Consider the following 23,677-nt stretch of genomic DNA (forward strand, 5'->3'; position numbering starts at 1 on the left):
CTAAAATCTATTTGTGCTGTTCTAGGTTGCCACTACTGGGGGCTCATTTTCCTCTTGCTAGACTGGATCAATTACCTCCTTAAATCAGATTTATTCTTCAATGCACCGCCTTGTTAAAGGCATACACAGCTCAATCACACCAATCTCACTACAATCTAGAATTCACCAGTCGGTGCTGGAGGTAATATAATCTACCATTCTGAGACGATGGAATTCTTGAGAGCAGACAGGGCTGCTTATAGGATTAGAGAGATGCTATAAACAGGTTATTTTTCTCTTCATTTTTGTTGGAAGACAAAGGAAAAGGAAATAAAATGGCCTGCTAAAGTGGTGTAAGATGACAAGGCAGTGTGAGCAATCCAAAAAGCAGGTTTTATTGAAATACGAACAAAAGTACAGCCATGGACAGCTTTTAGGAACAGTATTTCCAAAACATGGGAAACAAAACAAAAGCTCACACTCAGGTTATTTTCACCCCTGAGAAATCAACTAAACTCTTAACTGTGTCTCTTTTCTCTACATGCCTCATTGTTTTAGCTTTATGCAGTGTAACATTACTGCGCTGTGCAACGCGCAAACAAACGCACAGTGATGTCCCCAAAAGCACTTAAAGTGCAACCAAAGCAGCTCCCTCCACAATGCTGGTTTGAGCGCGTTTGGCCAGGTTTCCCGATAGCCTCCATTCTTCTTCAGGGGAGCTCCTGGGTAATCTTGAAAATCTGCTACCAAGTTGTGGGACCCCATTTTCAGAAGTGCATAACCAGCGCAGGAATGGTGGCCCAATGGCTATTAGCTCGTACCACTGTTGCTAATCACCCTATGTACCCATAATCAGACTAGCAAGCTCTAGGTTTTCAGCCCATCCTGAACACTTCCACAAATAAAACTATAGCTCAATGCACTTGTTTTTGTTTTTTTATTTTTTTCAATAAAGGAAACCAGAGAGTAACTTTTGACAACGGGCTTCTCAAACTTCCCCTTGTTTCTAACCCTGGAGGAGCATCAAGTTGCTGGGCGGTCAGGTGAAGCTTTCTTGTAAGGAAGACCACCACTGATTTATCCTGCATACAGACATTCTGCCCCAGCTCACTGCTGTCCTGTGCCTTGAGACAGTCACTCCCACCACCGTGAAGCTGCTGCGACATGCTACCACAAGTGCAAGGGCACCAAGGAACTGGGCCCCGTCTCTCTCTGCAGGAGGCACTCTCCAAACACCAGATCTGGCTCCGATTTTGGAAAAGGGCTGTATTTCTACACAAGGCAGATGGTGCTGGGCAGTCTCTGACAGCATAGCCCTGGTTTCCAGCTCAGGTACAAGTGCCTTTGGTGGGTCCTAACTAATCCTAACTAACCCAGGATAACTAACATGGAGAGAGGGTTGAAAAGAATCAATAGGATTGATTCCTCACAATCCAAACCCACAAATGAAAAACCTGCGGGTGTTAGAGCAGCAGAGAGCTTGTAACCTCAAGAGACAAGAGCAGCTGAGTGCAGAATTCAGGAGCGCTTTGCCTAACTCTGCCAGAGCAGAGGGGACATCAGAGTAGGTCTCCTTTTCTCTAAGATGTCCCCTTGCAGTTGCAGTACCTTATCTGCAAACCTACTAGATAAAAGGTTATAAACAGCTTGCTTCTATTTCATTTAGGCTCCCCGAAACTGCCAGACCCCTTTTGGATATGCTTTGAAAGGGGTGTGTGTGTGTGTGTATGTTGGTTATTTATTGCATGGGTCTTTTAGATCAAAACTCAACCCAGCTTCTGATAACAAGTTAGCTGTAAGGTCACATGTACATGTTGTTAACGCCCTACTAAGGTGGGGCAGGCAGGGTAAGGTCAGAGCTTGTCAGTATGAGTGCTGCAGGTGACAGGCTGGGACAAGACACAGCATTGACTGACAACAGGGGATTATTTCCATGATCCCATAGTGGGGGAAGGGGTACTCTGCCCTAAACCCAGCTGAGAATTTTCTTGCCCTTTAATACTGGAGAGTGGGAGTTTGAGACACATGCAGTTTTGGCCTAACTGCTCCACTGAAGCCAGCGCTTTCCACTAATGTCACCAGGAGCAGTCAGGGTCTCTACACACGGAAGTCTCCCAGAATAGCGACATCTGTCTCAGGCCCCATGCAGACATACTCTTCTAGAATACGAGTGCCTTTTTCTTATTTAGCTTAATCCACTTTGGAGGTGGATTGAGTTTTAAACTAAATTAGAAAACGATACTCTTATTCAGCAGTAAATGTCCACACAGGGAGTTAATCCGGAACAGCTATTTCAATAACTTTCCCACTGTAGACAAGCTTGAAGACCAACACCAAGCCCTTTGGGAAATCCGAGAGGTAGCTCCACGCAACGCTGTTTCAATTCCTGCCCTGGTGCTGATGGGCACGCTCAGTGTCTGAGGTCTGTGCACCTTCCTGCCTCCACAAATCTTTGAGGCAATGCATCAGAATAGCTAGCCTCAAAGAAGTCCCATGACATCTGTCCTCTGGAGGTGAACATGCTGACCTAACAGCACACGCAGAATGTATTCTCTGGAGGCGCTGCAGACTGCGCCAATCTGGAGTGCGGAGGTTAGTGACATGCTGCCACTATGTACAATTGTTAGGGAGAGTTATTCTGCATACACTGGGATCTTCACAGACTAGTTTTAATGGCCAAACTAAAGATGTAGAGTTTGTTTTGCTGCTAAGAAGTTGACTACTTAACTCTGCCCTCAAGAGAAATATGTTCAAGTTGCAAAGACTTAAAAAAACTACGTAACAAGTTTTATAACAGAGCTGCTGCAAATGGAGGGGAAGGTGCTACTTACCCGTTATCACAAGTTTTTAGACATTTCTCTCATCGGGTTTGCAAGTGGGACCTACTAAACCACAATGCCAGGAGTGGAACACTGAAATCCCTCCCAAGAGAGTATCTCGTGGATGTAACAATGGGTGTATGAAGAGCTCACTAACCAGAGCACATATTTATTTCTTGTCAGAATGGCAAGGTGGCAAAAACGGATTTTGCTACACTTGCCTTCTGACCAAACACACTTCACTCCCTCAAAGGGCCAGCCCTATAGTTGTTTCCACGGTGACAAGCGGATGTCAAGCGCAGGATTATTCTTCCTGTACAGGATCAAGCAGTGATGCTAGGCTAAGAGCAAGGAGGGGCCTTTGCTCTTTACTCAGAATATCAAATCTTCTCTTTTGTGTGGTGGAGGGGAACAGGACAAGACAGGTTTGACTAGAATGTGATGGCCAGATCCTATGTCTGGCTGACATGCAGATGCTGGAGCCAGCCGGGGATAAAAATATCTTCCAGTGTAATTAATGTAAGCTAAGGACTACTTGAAACTATGCTGACTACCACAGTTCTCCCAAGACTGCTCTTTGGGCCAAGAATGGCTGGAGTGTCTGATGCTTTAGGGAGGCCCACTCCAGCACTTCTCTGCCCCAGGAGAAGGGAGCAGGTAGCATGAAACTCGTTATGCCAGCTTGATGTCAGGGAAATTCCTGACTGCCCTCTGTTCCCTTTGCTCTGCTGGACAGACACAGATGGGACAGAGCTACAGACCAGGATCTGGCTGGATAGTCTCACGCTTTAATGTTATCCAGATCACGTGACACCAGGTGTTAGACTGGGGGGATGTTCCAGGATGCGTAACGTTCCTGCCACCCCAGCCCTGTCCTTACAACAATTAACGTTCCCTCACCTTCTCCATGAAGCACAAGGACACCCACACATGCCCCTGCTCAGAACTAAATGGCACTCCCTGTGACGGAGTACAAAAATCATTTGCAAGTCCCCACAGCCCAAGAGAGTCTGAGCGAGACTAGAGAGGGGCACCAGGCCAGAGGTGCTCAAGCAGCAGCATGCACTGGGCATCACATATGAGAAGTGTGGTGTTAGGGCTGCCACGGTGGGAGGGCACAGTGCAACTGTTTTATTGATAAGGCAGCCACTTTTCAGCAGAATCCCCCATCCCAGCTCCCTTACAGATGAACTTTTAGGCCTAATCTAAACAGCAATGAGAATATTTTGTTTTAAAGACTTTTTGTTTTGACTCCCCCATGCACCATCTACAGTCTGAATGGCAGCTCCTTTTTCACATCTAGGTGGGTGCGCATAACAGGCAGGCCTTAGAGCTGCAGCTGATCTGACCCTGGGACACACAAACACATTCAAGGTCTCTGGAGGGAAACAGAGGGAACCAAACATTCAGGTGCCTAACTCCCCATCGGGGAGAGATGTACCACCGAGAGCTTACCCCCAGTGTGGGCTCACATGGACCAATGGTCTGACCTGGCACAGCAATCCCTATGAGAGGGACGTACCATCAGCACCATGCAGTGGTAAACAGCTGCAACACATTTAAATCCAAAGACATGCAGGGCTTGAGCAATGATTTACGCAAACCCCCTGCAGGAGGTAACTTGTAGAGCATGCTGATCCAGACAGTTTGAACTCTGCTAGCTCCTTGGCATCAGCGTGTGTGGAGTTAGTTTTTGAGGGTCTGATCTCTGATATCAAGGGTTAACAGCATTCTGTCTAATTACCTTGGTCGGGATAATTTCGGGACAGCAGTCGATACATGAAGGACAGTTCTGCAGGAAGGTTAGGGCTGCGAGTGCTTAGCCAACACAGAGGGAATTTATAAGTCTGAGTCTCCTAACCAGCACCTCACATTTCTAAAGGAAACAGATGATGAGCACTCAATAGCAGCCTCTTCTCTGGTCTTCAGTTACCGGCTCCTGCAATTAGATGAAAAAGCAAGAGATTTTAGATAATCAACAACAGCAGCTCTAACATCATCCCCCAGTTGTAAGCATCAGACAAGCTGCTTTGGACTCAGTCTAGGTCCACAAGCTACCCCCTCAGCAAAGTCAATCACTGTGTTGAAACGCAGACACTTGGACTGTTCTTCCACACTCGTGCTCACAGCCAGGCAGTTTGCGGTCTCCCCAAAGCAGCGACGCAGCACTCCTCATGCTACCACCCCCAGAGCACAAGCAACACCTGTACGAGCACAGGGGAGCTAGCGTTTTGCTCCTTGGTCAGCATACCAGGGAGTAGGGGAATGGGACTGGAGGCCTGGATACGGGCTATGGGGCCCTTTCATATACACAGAGAGGGGGGGAGTTTATTAGACAAACCGTTCTCTGTTTACAAGCAACATGCAGGAAAAGCTCCTTAACTGGGGGAAGCAGGTGTCTCACTGCTCTATATAGAGTCCCAATGTATGGTGGGATGCTGTTATTCCTGCCCCTTTGGCTGTGCTCATGCAAGATCAGGACTAGTGCCCAACCTGAGCCCAGAGCTCAGCATTAGTTCCTTCCCAAAAATAGACCCAGCCTGTCTGGCTGGAGCTCCAACACCTTCAGTGGAATGAAAACCAAGCAACCGTCCTTACTGCTGTGACTTTGGGAGCCAACCCAGCAGAACAAGGCTGATCCCGTGCATCAGCCCATAGTGCAATGTTCATTAAGAAAGATCAAATATGAAGCACAGGTATGTTCTGTAGGTCTCCAGGAAGCCCTGCTAGACTGGATCCTCACCACACCTTGGCTAGAAAGCTGGCTAAAGCTTTATATCACCAGCTGCTCTATTTGGGCACGCTAAGGGTCCTTACCACACACTTGGAGTAAGTCGTTCTGCTTTAGCTCACTCTCAACCAATCCAAATGTACACAGACACATCTGAACTCATCTCCAGTGTGTGTTTATCAATGCTGTGACCTTCAGGCACTGAGCTAAGCCATTCCCCCTTTCACCCAAGTATCCTCCTTAGAAAACCTCATCTCACAAGATTAATGTACTAGAAAATCTAATCAGATACAGGTGCACACAATTTCAAGGTGGCCTGCCCATACAGTGACAAGACTGATTGCAGGTTTTGTCTGTGAAATGTTCCAGTACCTCTCCAATGATTCATGTGGACTCTCCACCTGAAATCAGGACACCTACTGTCCAGCATCTGGAAATGGTCGACTATTCCATACCACAGCGAGCCAGCCCATAGTGATGACCGTAGCAAAAGCTGATGAGCAATCATTTTTCAAAGTACCAATTTCCCATCCATGCACCTCAGCATAAAAAAAAGCAGAGGGCTGCCGACAACGCACCCTGTACTCCCTAGACACATGCACCCAGCAGATTTTATTGTGAAATTGGTACAATATCCTGGGCTGCCTGGCTTTTTAATCATGGGAGGTGATTAAGCATCTGGTTGTACCTAACAGGTCTGCTTAAAAAGGAGTCCAAAAGAGGTGTTTTGAAGGCAAAATGCAAGCTTCACTGCTGCTCTAAGTACTGGAACATTTTTAAAGTTTAGTTCTGGCTTGAAAAGCGAGGATATTAGACAGTTCCCTTTACTCTGACCTGCCACTTATGTGCATTTGTTTGTTATCTTTCTGCTTACTTTACTGACCAAACTACTTCTGCTAGCCCTGCAAAGCCAGCAAAGCTGAGAGGGAGAGCTGGCTTGTGTATAGCCAGATTAGTCAAACTGAGTTCCAGCTGCAGCATCTCTAATTCTTGGCAATGCACAAGCCAGCATGACTTTCAGATTCTTACTTGGATTCTAAGCTCTTTGGGGAAGGGACTGTCTTTTTGTTCTCTGTTTGTACAGCCCTTAGCACCATGAGATCCTGGTTGTAACAACGATATAAATAATATCGTCATGAATTTTCTGGCCTAACACCTGAGGAAAACTTGGGAATTAATCACCTCTCTCTTGTTCCCCCGCCCATGTGTTTTATGTAAGGCTGCTTTTGACAGGAGAACTGCACTTAAAGGGTAAAAAAAAAAAATATCCTGCTTGGTGCAAAGAAGGAGTCGATTAGCATAGTGTGTTACAATTTTCAGATTTTTCTTAAATCAGATTACAACCAGACTATTAGACGTTATGCTTTTGGAACGTATTCATCACTCAGCACCTCAGAGTTACAGTTACATGAATCCTGACCTACTAGCTCAAAATACAGTGATAAAAATAAACTACAGAAATAAGCTTCATACCAAGCCCCCATTTATGTGGAGTGTGTTTTGCACTGCAAATAACTGTGTCCATGATGCTGCATTCTCAGTTCATTCACGCTTTCGCCTGGCAATTTACAGCAGGCGTCAAGTAGCATGTGTATTTCAATGGGGATCTCCTGCAAAAGTGGAGGCCTTTTTTTTTTAAACTGGCAAATTCCTACCCAAAGTGTAAACCGTAATAATGCTATTTTGTGCTTCTCCATCACCTTTCATCTGAGGATGCTTTATAAGTTGCATGTTTATCTTCTCAGATAACTAGTAATACTTAACTTGCAGGGTAAGTATTATCATAGAATCTCAGGGTTGGAAGGGACCTCAGGAGGTCATCTAGTCCAACCCCCTGCTCAAAAGCAGGACCCATCCCCAATTAAATCATCCCAGCCAGGGCTTTGTCAAGCCTGACCTTAAAATTACTATCCCTCCATTCTGTAGATGGGGAAACTGAGGCACGGGGAGCTTAAGTAACTTGCCCAAGATCAAGGAGACAGTCTCTGTAGCAAGTGGGGCTCACACTGGGAACAGATGCTCAGATTACAGAAACTCTGTCATATACTCAGAAGTAAAAGACCATAATCCTCCCTAATGTTTAAACTAATGGCTACTTCAAAGGAATTCTCTTGCAAAATCTTGCTTTCTTTCAAGCCACAGGCATCCCCGGAACAGGGCAGCTTTATGGCCAGTCCGTCACAGCTACAGTTTGACAAGGGGACCAAGAAAAGTGCTCAATGGGTCACACCTCCTTCCAGTTAATGCTTGTTGCTGTTTAAGGGGTAAAAGATTTTCAATTAAGTATAGTGTAAATACATGAAACTCCCTCCCTAAGATCCAAATGGCATGGAATACCACCAGGCTGTTTAATAATAGATACCCTGAACTCAATGCTTTGGGAATCGGGCTCTTGGGACACTGGGCAACTGAATCAGTTTTTAAAGAACAAAACCTTGTGAAGAGTCATATGTGGCAAGAGCTCATAAGAGCTGCAATACTAGGTCAGATCATATTCCATCTTGCTCAGTATCCTGTCTCCAACAGTGGCCCCTACCAGAGCTTCAAGGGGAGTAAACACAACAGAGCAATTATGGAGTGATTCACCCCTCTCTTCCACTCCCAGCTTCTAGCAGTTACAGATTTAGAGTCACCTAAAGCATGGGGTAACATCCCTTATCATCTTGGCTAATAGCTGTTGATGGAGCTATCCTCCATGAACTTATCCAATTCTTGCTTAAGCCCAGTTACACTTTTGGTCACCACAACATCCCATGTCAATGAGTTCCACAGGTTAGTTGCGCACGGTGCGAAAAAGTACTTCCTTTTGTTTGTATTAAACCTACTGCCTATTCATTTGATCAGGTGACCGCCTGGTTTTTGTATTGTGTGAAATGGTAAATAATGCTTCTCTATTCACTTTTTCTACAACAATCATGATTTTATAGGCCTCTATCACATCCCGCTTAGTCATCTCTTTAGTCTCTCCTTGTAAGGTAGCCTATTTCCCCCTGTTTTTTCCTACCCCCCGCCCCCCAGACGTTCTGGTTAAACTTGGATTTAAACTTAGAGAGTGGTCAGTTTGGATGAGCTATTGCCAGCAGGAGAGTGAGTTTGTGTGTGTGTGTGTTTCCGGGGGAGGGGGGGATGAGAAAGCCTGGATTTGTGCTGGAAATGGCCCACCTTGATTATCATGCACATTGTAGGGAGAGTGGTCACTTTGGATAAGCTATTACCAGCAGGAGAGTGAGTTTGTGTGTGTGTGGTTTTTGGAGGGGGGTGAGGGGGTGAGAGAACCTGGATTTGTGCAGGAAATGGCCCACCTTGATTATCATACACATTGTGAAGAGAGTGGTCACTTTGGATGGGCTATTACCAGCAGGAGAGTGAGTTTGTATGTGGGGGGGCAGAGGGTGAGAAAACCTGGATTTGTGCTGGAAATGGCCCGACTTGATGATCACTTTAGATAAGCTATTACCAGCAGGACAGTGGGGTGGGAGGAGGTATTGTTTCATGGTCTCTGTGTGTATATAATGTCTTCTGCAGTTTCCACGGTATGCATCCGATGAAGTGAGCTGTAGCTCACGAAAGCTCATGCTCAAATAAATTGGTTAGTCTCTAAGGTGCCACAAGTACTCCTTTTCTCCTTGTATGGAAGCCATTCCAGACCCTGGGTAATTTTTGCTTCCTTTTCTGAGCCGTTTCCAGTCCCCACAGCCTGACATCTGCGGTTTGGAGATCCTCGTCCCCTCCACTAGCAGGACATGTGGTGGACAGGAAATCACGGCAGCCATGCAGCAAAGGGCTGAGACAGGGCATTCAGAGTAAGGCATGGAGCTGAAGCTCAGGATCTGACTTTGGGAGGGATAAGAGCCATTTCAGCTCATCAGGGATGGACTCAGATGACTGAGAAAATGCCAAGTCTTGAGCCCACACTCCCCAACAACTACAATAGACTCATCCATAGACACCATTGGGAACAGACCCAGGCTTGTATATAGGGGAAATTTACCAACATTTATTCCAGGGGGAATTTTGTGCCACAACACAGTGCAGAATTTGCACATAATTTCATTCCCCCCCCCACCCCAGAGCAGAATTAGTGCTGCAAAGCTGCTGGCTGTCAGTAGCAGATGCGGGACCTAGCAGAGCCTGGCTCTCCAGCTTGCAAATACATGACACTGCCAGGGGGAGGGGGAGCTGGACTTTTCCATGCAGGTGCAGTTCCCAGCAGGTCCTGAAGGAAGGAAGTGGCATGCAGGAAACTCTGTACAAGCCTGGGACCCAGCATCAGGCTGTTTCTCCCTCTGGATCCCTGGGTTCTGGGTGGTAGGGGGTGCAGGTGTCTGGGGGACTAAGGGGGTGCCCCACAGCTGGACTCTGGGAGGGTAGGGGGTGTGGATGTCTAAGACTGGAGGGACAGAGATTTCTCCCAAGATGGGCCCAGCTGATGTGTGTGACACACTCAGACAGGTGCCCAACAAAAGCATAACAGAGAAACAGGAACTGGGTTGTTGTAGGAGTTTCTTTGACTCTCTACTCCTGGGGGAATCTTTTTTGCTGTCTGTATTGTTACAGACATACTGGCTGACAGGTATTTTGAAATAAGATCCCAAAATAATTGAAACTGGTGTGATTATATTATTATTTTGACAAATAAAATATACAGAATTTTAAAAATATTGTGTGCAGAATGTTTAATTTTTAGTGCAGAATTCCCTCAGGAATACACATTACTACACCACTATGTGGGTGACTTCCGACATGAACACTTATTCCAAACAATGGCCTTTTTAGTTTAGATTACATCCCCTTGGAAGTAATACTGGTAGGTTTTCCTGGATAGACACACCCTAGCTCTGAGTTTTCAATCAAGTTTTGCAAAACCAAACCAAATGCTACAGCTGCTACACACGTGTACAGCTTCCACTGACTTCAGTAGCAGCTATACCCGAAGAGCTACAACTGTGCTGAGCTCCACTGTGCCAGACTCAGAACTGTTTGTAAGCCTCGACTTTTGTTCAACCAATAGCGGTGAATAAGTTAAATGTCAGATGCTACAGTAATGGGGGCAATACATGGAGCCTGACAACCTTTGACACAATACCACCTACAGCAAAATAAAACCTGGATACAGAAGACACTCCATCCACTACAGAAATGCAGCTGCTTCTAGGGAGGATTGTGTTACAGAGCTCTCCATCTCCACTTGCTGATGGTGGTAATAAAAGCATTTCAGTTTATGGAGGAGAATGCTGACACACGGAATAAAAATACAGAGAAAAGTTATCCCGTTCCACTTTGAGCTAACATGTAGGTCCCATCTTACAGCATGAGGAGACCTCCAGCCGTTGTACTTACTGCTTTTCCAGGATAGGCTATACGGCAAGGACTTGGGTGCTCTCATGCCTGACATTAGGTTACTCTTTTGTTCCATTACTACGCTGGACCCAGGGCTGAAAGAGATCAAATACGAATTATCCTACACATGTGTACTTCTTTTAGCCAAGTACCTTTTACTATAAATATTCAAGTATTCTTCTAAAACTGAAGACAACAGAGTATGTTAATTTAAACAAACCTTCATGCAATCAGAACAGTTACTTCTCCTCACAAAGGCTAGAGAAAAGTGTACAACATGTTGATGCCATCTACTTTGACTAAAATCCCCAGAATCAGTCATCCAGACAAGAAAGAAATAAGCCAAAGACAGCAAGAAAAACCAGAGTTAAAGCTTGATTATCAGTATTGCACTGCCCTCAACTGTAAATGGCATCTCAGCACACATGCCCTAGTCATCTCTATACATGCAGACTTCATGCAGACGTCTAACAGTGAATGCCAGTGAAAATGAGATAGGATCAGAGGCTAAAATAGGGAAAGAAAAAGTTAAAAATTACTTAGACAAGTTAGATGTCTTCAAGTCAGCAGGGCCTGATGAAATACATCCTAAAATATTCAAGGTGCTGACTGAGGAGATATCTGAGCCATAAGCAATTATCTTTGAAAAGACATGGAAGACAGGAGATTCCAGAGGACTAGAAAAGAGGCAAATATAGCGCCGAATCTATAAAAAGGGGAATAAGGACAACCTGAGGAATTACAGACCAGTCAGCTTAACATCAGTACCCGAGAAGATAATGGAGCAAATAATTAAGCAATCAAATTGCTGAATCCTAGAAAATAATAAGGCGATAAGGAACAGTCAGCATGGATTTGTCAAGAACAAATCGTGGCAAAACCAACCTAATAGCTTTCTTTGACAGTGTAACAAGCCTTGTGGATGGGGGAGGGTAATGGTAGATGTGGTGTATCTTAAGTTTAATAAGGCTTTTGATATGGTCTCGCATGACCTCCTCATAAACAAACTAGGGAAATACAACCTAGATGGAGCTCCTCCAAGGTGGGTGAATAACTGTTTGGAAAATCGTTCCCAGAGAGTAGGTGGCTCACAGTCAAGCTGGAAGGGCATACTGAGTGGGGTCCCACAGGGATCAGTTCTGGGTCCAGTTCTGTTCAGTATCTTCATCAGCAATTTAGATAATGGCATAGAGAGCACATTTATAAAGTTTGCAGACAATACCAAGCTGCAAGGGTTACAAGTACTTTGGGGGACCGGATTAAAATTCAAAATGATCTGGACAAACTGGAGAAATGGTCTGAAGTAAATAGGATGTGCAACACTCCATAGTCATCATAGTATTATTATTAGGATGATTATGGCATAATTATGATGTTTTGTACAAGTTCGTCATGTAAGGTGTCATTGGAAAAATTATGATTTGCTGAATATGATTATCCTATTTGTATGCATGTATCATTTTTGTATCTGAAGTTATGAATATTGACTAGGTATCTGTATTTCAAAGGGGCTTACTCTGGAAAACACCCACAGCCAGCCTTTCAGGTTCAACAATGAAGAAGCCAAACAGTGCTAATGGCTCATCAACAAAGACAATGGGCTGTGGAATAGCTTAGCCTTCCTGTGGAAGGCCAGTCTGTAAGTTATGGCTGCTATGACTCTGCAAGGGCATGTGACCAGACCATGCTTCTGGACTCCATTTGGGGTACCTGAATTTTTCCACAAACTGGTCTGGGAACCAAGTTTGAAACAGAAAAGGAGTACTTGTGGCACCTTAGAGACTAACCAATTTATCTGAGCATGAGCTTTCGTGAGCTACAGCTCACTTCATCGGATGCATACCGTGGAAACTGCAGTAGACTTTATATACACACAGAGAATATAATGGCTCTAGACTGTTCTCAATGGTAGCAGATGACAGAACGAGGAGTAATGGTCTCAAGTTGCAGTGGGGGAGGTTTAGATTGGATATTAGGAAAAACTTTTTCACTAAGAGGGTGGTGAAACAGTGGAATGCGTTACCTAGGGAGGTGGTAGAATCTCCTTCCTTAGAGGTTTTTAAGGTCAGGCTTGACAAAGCCCTGGCTGGGATGATTTAACTGGGAATTGGTCCTGCTTCGAGCAGGGGGTTGGACTAGATGACCTTCTGGGGTCCCTTCCAACCCTGATATTCTATGATTCTATGATTCTAATATGAAACAATACCTCCTCCCACCCCACTGTCCTGCTGGTAATAGCTTATCTAAAGTGATCATCAGGTTGGGCCATTTCCAGCACAAATCCAGGTTTTCTCACCCTCCACCCCCCCACACATCCGATGAAGTGAGCTGTAGCTCACAAAAGCTCATGCTAGGAAATGGCCCAACCTGATGATCACTTTAGATAAGCTATTACCAGCAGGACAGTGGGGTGGGAGGAGGTATTGTTTCATATTCTCTGTGTGTATATAAAGTCTGCTGCAGTTTCCACGGTATGCATCCGATGAAGTGAGCTGTAGCTCACGAAAGCTCATGCTCAAATAAATTGGTTAGTCTCTAAAGGTGCCACAAGTACTCCTTTTCTTTTTGTGAATACAGACTAACACGGCTGTTACTCTGAAGTTTGAAACAGAGCTCCTGCCATATGAAAAAGCTATATAAGGCAAGGAGTGACATTGTTGGTTGTTCTTCACTTCCCCACAACTCAACAGAGAGAAGCTCTAAAAGAAAAAGTCTTAGAAGCTTAGGGTAGGAGATCCCAAGCTGCAAAACAAATGCAGCTTGTCCCTTAAGAATCTGCAAGCCTGACTGTATCATCAACCAGGGTGAGAATTTGTTAATTCATATCCAATCTTTCTAGTATTTTCGGCTTACAGTTTGCAGTTCTGTTTATTTACTAGGTAATCTGCTTTGGTCTGTTTTCTATCACTTATAATCTCTCTTTTGTAGTTAAACTTTTTTGCTTTATCTAAACTGGTATGCCTGTGACCAAAGTGTCTGGGGGGAAATCTCAGCCTGGTTAACACAAGTATGCATTGTCCTCTCCACACTGAGGGAATGGCGAACTGGGTAATAAATTCATACTGATTGGGGTTTTGATCAGGGCGGGATGGTACAGCTCTGGGGTCCCAGACTGGGGGTTATTTTGGCTGTAGCCTCTCTATTGCTGGATCATGCAGTGGCTGTCCAAAGCCTGCATGAAACTGCAGCTGGGTGTGTCCCTGTCTGTGTGAATGCTGCTGGGAGTGTAGGTCCAGGAGCAGTCTATAGCCTGTCACAGCAGCACAGTGCTGAGAGGGAGCCCAGGCTGGTGAGTCAGTGGGCTCAGTGGAACCCCAGTCCCAGGTGGCACCCCTGGGGGAAGCCATCACAGGATGAAATTCACTAAGAACAAATTCAGAGTACTCCACTATCAGTTGCACACATACAAAATGGGAAATGACTGCCTAGGACGGAGTACTGAAGAAAAGGATCTGAGGGTCATACTGGATCACAAGCTAAATAGGAGTCAACATCATTCTGAGATGCATTAGCAGGAGTGTTGTAAGCAAGACGCGAGAAGTAATTCTACTGCTCTAGTCCATGCTGATTAAATGTCATCTGGAGTATTGTGTCCAATGATTGGTGCCACATTTCAGGAAAGATGTGGACAAATTGAAGGAAGTTCAGAGAAGAGCAACAAAACTGATTAAAGATCTAAAAAACATGACCTATGGGGGAAGATTGAAAAAAATTGGGTTTGTTTAGCCTGGAGAAGAGAAGACTGAGGAGGGACATAATGGTTTTCAAGTAGATAAAAGGTTGCTACAAGGAAAAGGGAGAAAAACTGTTCTCTTTAACCACTGAGAATAGGACAAGAAACAATGGGCTTAAATTTCAGCAAGGGCGGTTTAGGTTTGACAGGAAGTTTTTCCTTTTGTCCAAGTGGTTGAGCACTGGAATAAATTGCTTAGGGAGGTTGCAGAATCTCCATCACTGGAGATTTTTAAGAGTAGGTTAGACAGACATCTGTGAGGGATGGTCTAGATCAGTGGTTTTCAAACTCTTTTTCTGGTGACCCAGTTGAAAAAAACTGTTGATGCCCGCGATCCAAAGGAGCTGGGGATGAGGAGTCTGGGGTGTGGGCTGCGGCCAGAAATGAGGGGCTCAGAGTGTGGGAGGGGGTCAGGGCTCTGGGCTGGGGCTGCAGGAGCGGGCTCTGGGTTTGGGGGGTTCAGAGCTGGGACAGGGGTGTGGTGTTACTTAGGGAGGCTCCTGGTCAGCGGTGCAGCTGGGGTGCAGAGGCAGGCTTCCTGCCTTTCCTGGCACTGCGGACAACGCTGCACCCCGGAAGCGGCCAGCAGCATGTCCGGCTCCTAGGCGCAGGGGTGCAAGCAGCTCCGCATGGCTCTCGCCCACAGGCATTGCCCCACCCAGCTCCCACTGGCCGGGAACTGGCCAATGGGAGTGCAGAGCCGGTGCTCGGGGCGGGGGCAGCGCATGGAGCCCTGGGGCTCACCCCCCACCTAGGAGCTGGACCTGCTGCTGGCCGCTGCCAGGGCACAGTGCAGTGTCGGAACAGCTAGGGACTAGCCTGCCTTAGCTGGGCAGCACCACCGACGGGACTTTTAACAGCCCGGTCAGCAGTGCTGATGAGAGCCGCCGCGGCCCAGTGCCTTTCATTCCACAACCCAGTTCTGGGTCACGACCCGCAGTTTGAAAACCACTGGTCTAGATAATACTTAGTCCTGCCACGAGTGCATGGGACTGGACTAGAGGACTTCGAGGTCCCTTCAGTCCTACAATTCTATGTCACTGTTACAGGCTGTAGAAGTTCATATGTTGATGACCTCTGATTAGAGAGGTAAGGCACAGTACAATGATTTGGGTGTTCAGGGGTGAGACAGAGATAATGACCAGACACATTATGCTTCATTTTCCAATCCTGCATTGTGATTACACAAACAACAAAATGATTATTTCTGACTCAGGTCATGAGAGATTAGATTAGCTGTCAGAAGTTTAAGCCTAAATTGCTTAACAGCTGACATCAGTCTGCATTTCTATCAAGCCCAGCAGAACAGTTTAGTGTTTAATAACCCCCGCAACAAATACAGAACCAGTGGGGATTGAACCCAGGACCATCCGCACTAATAGTACTACAGTAGAACTAGAGGAGTAACCATTATCTGGTAGCAACAGTATGTTCTTATACTCTCCTATGGATCTGCCACTAAAAGGAGACAGGAAACATTGACCCAGGGGCACAGGAATGTTGAGTCATGCCAGTGGGAACGCCCCCACCATCACCCCAAAAATAGAATTCATAAAGTAAATTGCATCTTCCCAACAACACAGCAGCATGAGTTCAAAGTAGTTTGAAAGCACATCTTTTATGGAAAGCACTGTCACAAGAAATACACCTTTTGCTACCTGTTTACGCCACTACTGAACGTGCCCCAAATGAAAGCAGAATTTGATTGCTCCTGTAGATCTGCCAAAAGGAAATAGACATCATTGTGGCTCAGTACCGAGTAACTTCTGCAAGCGTCATAGCAACATCAAATAAGAAATATGGCAGAGACGCTGCTAGGTTTACAAAACGGAATGAGAATTTTTTAAGGCTTGGCATAAGTGACAGCAAAGCAGACATTTAACTGACAAATATAAAGTGTAAAGGTTATCATCAATTTCCATTTTCATCAAAGCACAGATGGTGCAACAGACTATATGGAAAACAACAGAAGTTTTGTAGAGAATAGAAGGCATGTGGAAGAGCCTGTGAAGCAGGAGAACTTAATTTGTTCAGAGACAGTATAATTGGGTGTCCCAACACATGATCTGTGCAGAAGAATCTATGGGACCTCTCTCTCCTAGTCCATGTGACTTCTTTGGGGACAAGAAGAAGGGAATAGCAGGCGCTGACAGCCCGTGTCATCAACCTACGTCCTTACCTCTATCCCAATCTTCGTCACATGGGGGTGGCTGCCACATGCTGACAATGTTCATCTTCTCTCCCTGGCAGTTATTTGACTGACTCACTTAAAGCAAAGAAGAGTCTTAGTGAGAAAATCTTTTTGGATAAAATAAAATCCTATTTTAGGTACATTAATCATTTTTTGACCTGGCTGTAGAATAGCTCTAGGCCTTGGAGAGGAGCAGCATACACTGGAAGCTGATCAGGTACTCCCCTAGTCTTAGGAGCAAAACTCTTGAGGCCAGGGATGGGCATCTTGAAGGTAGCAAAGGGATACAAAATCCATGAGAACCCTTTGGTGGGCCATACCTTAAGAGGCTATATATTGTCTAACTCAGAAAGGTTTGTACAACACCGAATGTTTGGCAAGCCAAATCAAATGATCTGGCAGGGTGGATGTGGCCCCCATTTGCCAATGCCTGTTTTAGGCCTTTTCTAAAGCTAAACAATTCTGCACACATTTTTCAGCAATGGTGCAGCTGCTCCAACATACGAATTGGGAGAGGGTTCAGGTGTGTTTCTACTGTCATGTCACAAAAATCTTCTCAGGGTTTTTTCACTACTGTCATGCTCTAAGCCCTGTCTACATTAACACGCACATCATTGCTATCTTCAGTACAACTCTACATTTGCCAGAGAATAGGTACGTTTTCCAGTGTAGTGATAGCCATATAGATATATCAGTGGGGGGAAGAACTGGAACATGACCCACATAACCAAGTGATTTAGGTGCTGGGCTGACAGACCTGGATAGTGAACTCCTCATCACAGAGCAGACAGCATGGGCAGTGGTAGGGAAGCTTCTCCATAGTCCCCTCCCCAACTTGCCCCACTCTGAACTGGAGGAACCCAACTCCTGTTGGGAAAGTTATTTAGCCTCCCTGGCTCAGTCATGGCTTTTCTGCTAAGATAGTCAAGAAGGATGTAACAGAAGTGAGGATTGTTATGATCTAGACACTTGTCCATTAAGAACTGGACTGAGACCAATTTATTTCACATATGCCACTAGACAGGCTATAAAGATTTTTGGTCACTATCAGATCAGATCTGCACTGGAGACCCACCCCTCTCATGGCCACTATCTTTCCTCTCTAAGCCATCCAGATTCCCAACTAGATCTCATTCAACACACACAGTTTATGGCATAATGCACAGTTCCCATTTTAATGCTAAAATCTCTGGCAGATAACACATGTAATACAAGCCAGTTGCCTCTCAGATGCTTAGGAGAATTTGCATGGACACAGAATGAATGAAACTCAAGCCTTCAAGGACTCCTGCTGCTTCAGGATCATGAAGCACTACAGCTAAAGGTTTCAGAGTAACAGCCGTGTTAGTCTGTATTCGCAAAAAGAAAAGGAGTACTTGTGGCACCATAGAGACTAACCAATTTATTTGAGCATGAGCTTTCGTGAGCTACAGCTCACTTCATCGGATGCATCCGATGAAGTGAGCTGTAGCTCACGAAAGCTCATGCTCAAATAAATTGGTTAGTCTCTAAGGTGCCACAAGTACTCCTTTTCTTTTTACAGGTAAAGGGTTGCTTATGGAATAATAGAGCATTAAAACAATCTAACATTAACAGCAGAAGTTACGTTAGAACTCCATTAGCCCAAGAGTTCCCAAAGTGAGTTTACAGAGCCGAAGGAGTCTAATATTTTCTCACCAATGTGCTCCTCAATGAAGCTTTTGTCATCACAGCTTGATATATGACGGCTGATCTCAGCTCTGGGAACCTGATGGCGGGCATTAAAGGGGCATGTGGCTAGCTGCTTTGCAATTTCAGGGTGGTTCTAGAGAAACAGAAAAAGCATGTGCTATCTCACTGAATTCATCCAAACCCTTGTGTTTTCTAATCACTAGTGAAGGGTTTGTGCAATCTGCATCCTGAAATAGGTTGAAAAAATTAAAACAAGGAAAGTCAAACTTAGTTCAGGTCCTGAGCACAAAAGCAGTGGAAAAACAGCAAAGCATATGCATCCTTTATGATACAGCCTATGTTTGTTTATTTTCACATTTAAACTACGCCCTGCATTTATCTGATTGAAGATCAGCCCCAGAAGAAGCACAGTGAAACTGTTGCAGTGTCATCACTGGCATGGTTCAGTGCACAGATGAAATTGCCCTAAAAACCCTACATGGGGAGTAAGTGCTTTGAAACCCTAAATAATTCAGCCACTTTATTTTTAAATTAAGTAAGAGACAAACTAGAGAACAAGAAGAAAATCCAGGAAAGTGTGAATGATGGAGGCAACCTAGTGACAGAGGATGTGGAAAAAGCTAATGTATTTTTTTGCCTCTGTCTTCACGAACAAGGTCAGCTCCCAGACTACTGCACTGGGCAGCACAGCATGTGGAGGAGGTGACCAGCCCTCTGTGGAGAAAGAAGTGGTTCGGGACTATTTAGAAAAGCTGGGCGAGCACAAGTCCATGGGGCTGGATATGCTGCATCCGAGAATGCTGAAGGAGTTGGCGGATATGACTGCAGAGCCATTGGCCATTCTCTTTGAAAACTCATGGCGATCGGGGGAGGCCCCAGACGACTGGAAAAAGGCTAATGTAGTGCCCATCTTTAAAAAAGGGAAGAAGGAGGATCCTGGGAACTACAGGCCAGTCAGCCTCACCTCAGTCCCTGGAAAAATCATGGAGCAGGTCCTCAAGGAATCAATTCTGAAGCACTTAGAGGAGAGGAAAGTGATCAGGAACAGTCAGCATGGATTCACCAAGGGCAAGTCATGCCTGACTAATCTAATTGCCTTCTATGACGAGATAACTGGTTCTGTGGATGAAGGGAAAGCAGTGGACGTGTTATTCCTTGTCTTTAGCAAAGCTTTTGACATGGTCTCCCACAGTATTCTTGCCAGCAAGTTAAAGAAGTATGGGCTGGATGAATGAACTATAAGGTGGATAGAAAGCTGGTTAGATTGTCGGGCTCAACGGGTAGCGATCAATGACTCTATGTCTAGTTGGCAGCCAGTATCAAGTGGAGTGCCCCAAGGGTCGGTCCTGGGGCTGGTTTTGTTCAGTATCTTCATTAATGATCTGGAGGATGGTGTGGATTGCACACTCAGAAAGTTTGCAGATGACACTAAACTGGGAGGAGTGGTAGATACGCTGGAGGGCAGGGATAGGATACAGAGGGACCTAGACAAGTTGGAGCATTGGGCCAAAAGAAATCTGATGAGGTTCAACAAGGACAAGTGCAGAGTCCTGCACTTAGGACAGAAGAATCCCATGCACCTAGTCCCCAGACTAGGGACCGAATGGCTCGGCAGCAGTTCTGCAGAAAAGGACCTAGGGGTGACAGTGGACAAGAAGCTGGATATGAGTCAACAGTGTGCCCTTGTTGCCAAGAAGGCCAATGGCATTTTGGGATTTGTAAGTAGGGGCATTGCCAGCAGAGCTAGGGACGTGTTCGTTCCCCTCTACTCGACATTGGTGAGGCCTCATCTGGAGTACTGTGTCCAGTTTTGGGCCCCACTCTACAAGAAGGATGTGAAAAAATTGGAAAACGTCCAGCAGAGGGCAACAAGAATGATGAGGGGACTGGAACACATGACTTATGAGGAGAAACTGAGGGAACAGGGATTGTTTAGTCTGTGGAAGAGAAGGAAGAGGGGGGGGATTTGATAGCTGCTTTCAACTACCTGAAAGGGGGTTCCAAAGAGGATGGATCTAGACTGTTCTCAGTGGTACCAGATGACAGAACGAGGAGTAATGGTCTCAAGTTGCAGTGGGGGAGGTTTAGGTTGGATATTAGGAAAAACTTTGTCACTAGGAGGGTGGTGAAGCCCTGGAATGGGTTACCTAGGGAGGTGGTGGAATCTCCTTCCTTAGAGGTTTTTAAGGTCAGGCTTGACAAAGCCCTGGCTGGGATGATTTAGTTGGGGATTGGTCCTGCTTTGAGCAGGGGGTTGGACTAAATGACCTCCTGAGGTCCCTTCCAACCCCGATATTCTATGATAAGTCTCTGCCTGCGCTAGAGCTTAAGTCTTTGCAGTTAATTTAACCCTTCTGAAACAGGAGGGAAGTTACTCAATGTTCCAGCTGAGGCCACGTCTATATTGGGAGCATTTTGCCAGTACAGGTAAACTAGTGTGGACATAGAAGAGCACTACTGTCCCCCACTTAATGAAGAGCCTTTACCCTTAGAAAAGAGCAAGAATACAAAGAGGACGAACCCACTGCTCAGGCTTGCTCTGCATGGCTTTTCTATCACTATAGCGATGTTGGCTAGGGGTGTGATTCCTAACCAATACAATCATACCAGGACATCATCTTAACACGTGGATGTGCTTATACCAGTACAACTAATATACACTAGCACTGGAGAGCTTAAAATAAGATACTAGACTGAGAGGACAAAAGAAAGGAGCAGATTCTCCTCTTAAATATACAGCATTCTCGCCCAGGATAGAAGACTGAGAAGAGGGACTTGCAGACAGATGTACACTGAATAGAGTTATTAGCAATATAAAAAAAAGATGGCTTAGCAGCTCTCCTGCTCTGATTGCAAAGTAAAGATTTAACTGCAACATCAGATCGCTTCTGCTTTGGCCAGCCAGAAGGCATCCGTATAACACTGGCTGCATTTGCTCCATGGCCTGTATTGGGAAGTAAATACCCTGGTCCCATGAGTGAACTGTTGGAAGAGAATAGGATCCCATCACTGAGCTAGGTATTCTGAAGAACCTGTTTCGCCTTTCTTCAGGGTAAATGCACTGATCTGAAGGGCATTACTAAATATGAACGGGATGCTTTTACGAAGTGGTAAATGGATGAGCGATATAAATATGAAATAAAGACGGCTTCTTCCAGCCTAATAGCAAGTGAATGCATCCTTCTAGCAAAAGGCAGCACAGCGTACTGAGCTCACCATGCATTAGCATTTACAAAAATATGATTTCCCAAGTGCATTAGAGACCTTAACATCCCATCCTACCTTCCTGCACTTTATAAGATGATAGGGAAACCGACAGGCCCTGATTTGATGATATTTATCATAGGGACATTGTATTAACCTCTCTGGATCCAAAGCATCAACTGGAAGAGAAGGAATAAAAAGACAAAAGAAAACATTCTGTAAAACAAGATCTAAGTTCATCATCAACACAATTAACAAGAGTGGAAACATACTAGCTACTGGAGCTGCCCTCTAACGGGGTTAAGCCATCAATTTTTAATAGCCGAGACAAAAATGCAAAACTGCTAAGTTGGCACTCACTGTGTGTACCCAACCAAATTCACTTCGGATTTTGGGTGAGTGGAATATTAAATTAAAAATTGAGGAGGGATAGCTCAGTGGTTTGAGCACTGGCCTGCTAAACCCAGGGTTGTGAGTTCAATCCTTGAGGGGGCCATTTAGGGATCTGGGGCAAAAATTGGGGATTGGTCCTGCTTTGAGCAGGGGGTTGGACTAGATGACCTCCTGAGGTCCCTTCCAACCCTGATATTCTATGAAAGCGCAATCAGTAGTGCAGAGTGGCCAGTACATATGAATGACTATACTTATGCAGAACAGTGAGCTGGAAATAAACATTACTATAAAAACCCTTGAAGCTACCAAATTAGTTAGTTGTACAGCAGTGACATGCTAAGGATTGGCAGAAGCACGGCATTCTGAAGTAAATCCTTTTGCATTTACCTTCATACTCCAAGGCCATCTCTGCTGGATTAAGAAAAAAATCAAACTCAAACAAACATGTCTGGAGTTAAGGAATGCAATTTGCAGTACAGTGCACTTGGCCCTGTAAAGTGCAGAGGTTGGCAGGTGCTTAAGAGCCCAACACTCACTGAACATAGTGAGGGGCTAAGTCACAGGCACTTTTTGAAAGCGTTCCCTCCTAGTCCATACTATGACCCAGAGACAGGCACGAATCACCTTAATCACTTAACAGTTACACAGAAGGGACAAGGTAGGGGAGGACCAACTTCTGATAGTGAGACACACAAGCTTTCAAGCATTCATAGACCTCTTCTTCAGGATTCAGTTTGTGTCCGTGCAGCAGCTTTCTTGCCATCACAAATGTGTCTCCCCTCACACCTTCCATGCTATTTATACACGTTTGTATCAGTGTACAGAGGGCATGCACAGAAAGGAACATGGACCAACGGACAGTGGGAGGTTTTCTAGATAGCTGGAAGTAAGGAGGATGGGCCAGATTCATTACATAAATCAGTGTTTTTCAACCTTTTTGATACCAGGGACCAGCTGAGAATCATAGAATATCAGGGTTGGAAGGGACCTCAGGAGGTCATCTAGTCCAACCCCCTGCTCAAAGCAACACCAACACCAACTAAATCATCCAAGCCAAGGCTTTGTCAAGCCGGGTCTTAAAAACCTCTAAGGATGGAGTTTCCACCATCTCCCTAGGTAACCCATTCCAGTGCTTCACCACCCTCCTAGTGAAATAGTGTTTCCTAATATCCAACCTAGACCTCCCCCAACTGCAACTTGAGACCATTGCTTCTTGTTCTGTCATCTGCCACCACTGAAACAGCCTTGCTCTATCCTCTTTGGAACCCCCCTTCAGGTAGTTAAAGGCTGCTATCAAATTCCCCCTCACTCTTCACTTCTGCAGACTAAATAACCCCAGTTCCCCCAGCCTCTCCTTGTAAGTCATGTGCCCCAGCTCCTTAATAATTTTCGTTGCCCTCCGCTGGACTCCCTCCAATTTGTCCACATCCCTTCTGTAGTGGGGGACCAAAACTGGACGCAACACTCCAGGTGTGGCCTCACCAGTGCCAAATGGAGGGGAATAACCACTTCTCTAGATCTGCTGGCAATGCTCCTACTAATACAGCCCAATATACCATTGGCCTTCTTGGCAACAAGGGCACACTGCTGACTCATATCCAGCTTCTCATCCACTG

General features: G+C 45.4%; 1 protein-coding gene across 8 annotated transcripts in view; it reads right to left on the reverse strand.

The window, feature by feature from the left end:
• Positions 1-351: 351 nt before the first annotated feature.
• The window catches only part of LOC140900694 (gametocyte-specific factor 1-like), a 610,277-nt gene continuing 586,951 nt past the window's right edge, over positions 352-23,677 (reverse strand). For 7 of the 8 annotated variants that reach the window (XM_073318353.1, XM_073318347.1, XM_073318351.1 and 4 more), the window contains 6 exons: positions 21,747-21,847; positions 18,471-18,597; positions 16,782-16,868; positions 16,261-16,321; positions 10,870-10,964; positions 352-4,737 (listed from right to left, as the gene is read on the reverse strand). In XM_073318353.1, coding sequence (XP_073174454.1) covers positions 4,724-4,737; positions 10,870-10,964; positions 16,261-16,321; positions 16,782-16,868; positions 18,471-18,597; positions 21,747-21,847 — 485 coding nt within the window. In that variant the 3' untranslated portion in view covers positions 352-4,723. The remainder of the gene's footprint in view (positions 4,738-10,869; positions 10,965-16,260; positions 16,322-16,781; positions 16,869-18,470; positions 18,598-21,746; positions 21,848-23,677) is intronic. The other variant, XM_073318354.1, reaches the window with a different exon arrangement.

Source organism: Lepidochelys kempii, chromosome 20 (assembly GCF_965140265.1).
Source record: "Lepidochelys kempii isolate rLepKem1 chromosome 20, rLepKem1.hap2, whole genome shotgun sequence".
In the NCBI taxonomy this organism is placed as follows: Eukaryota; Metazoa; Chordata; order Testudines; family Cheloniidae; genus Lepidochelys; species Lepidochelys kempii.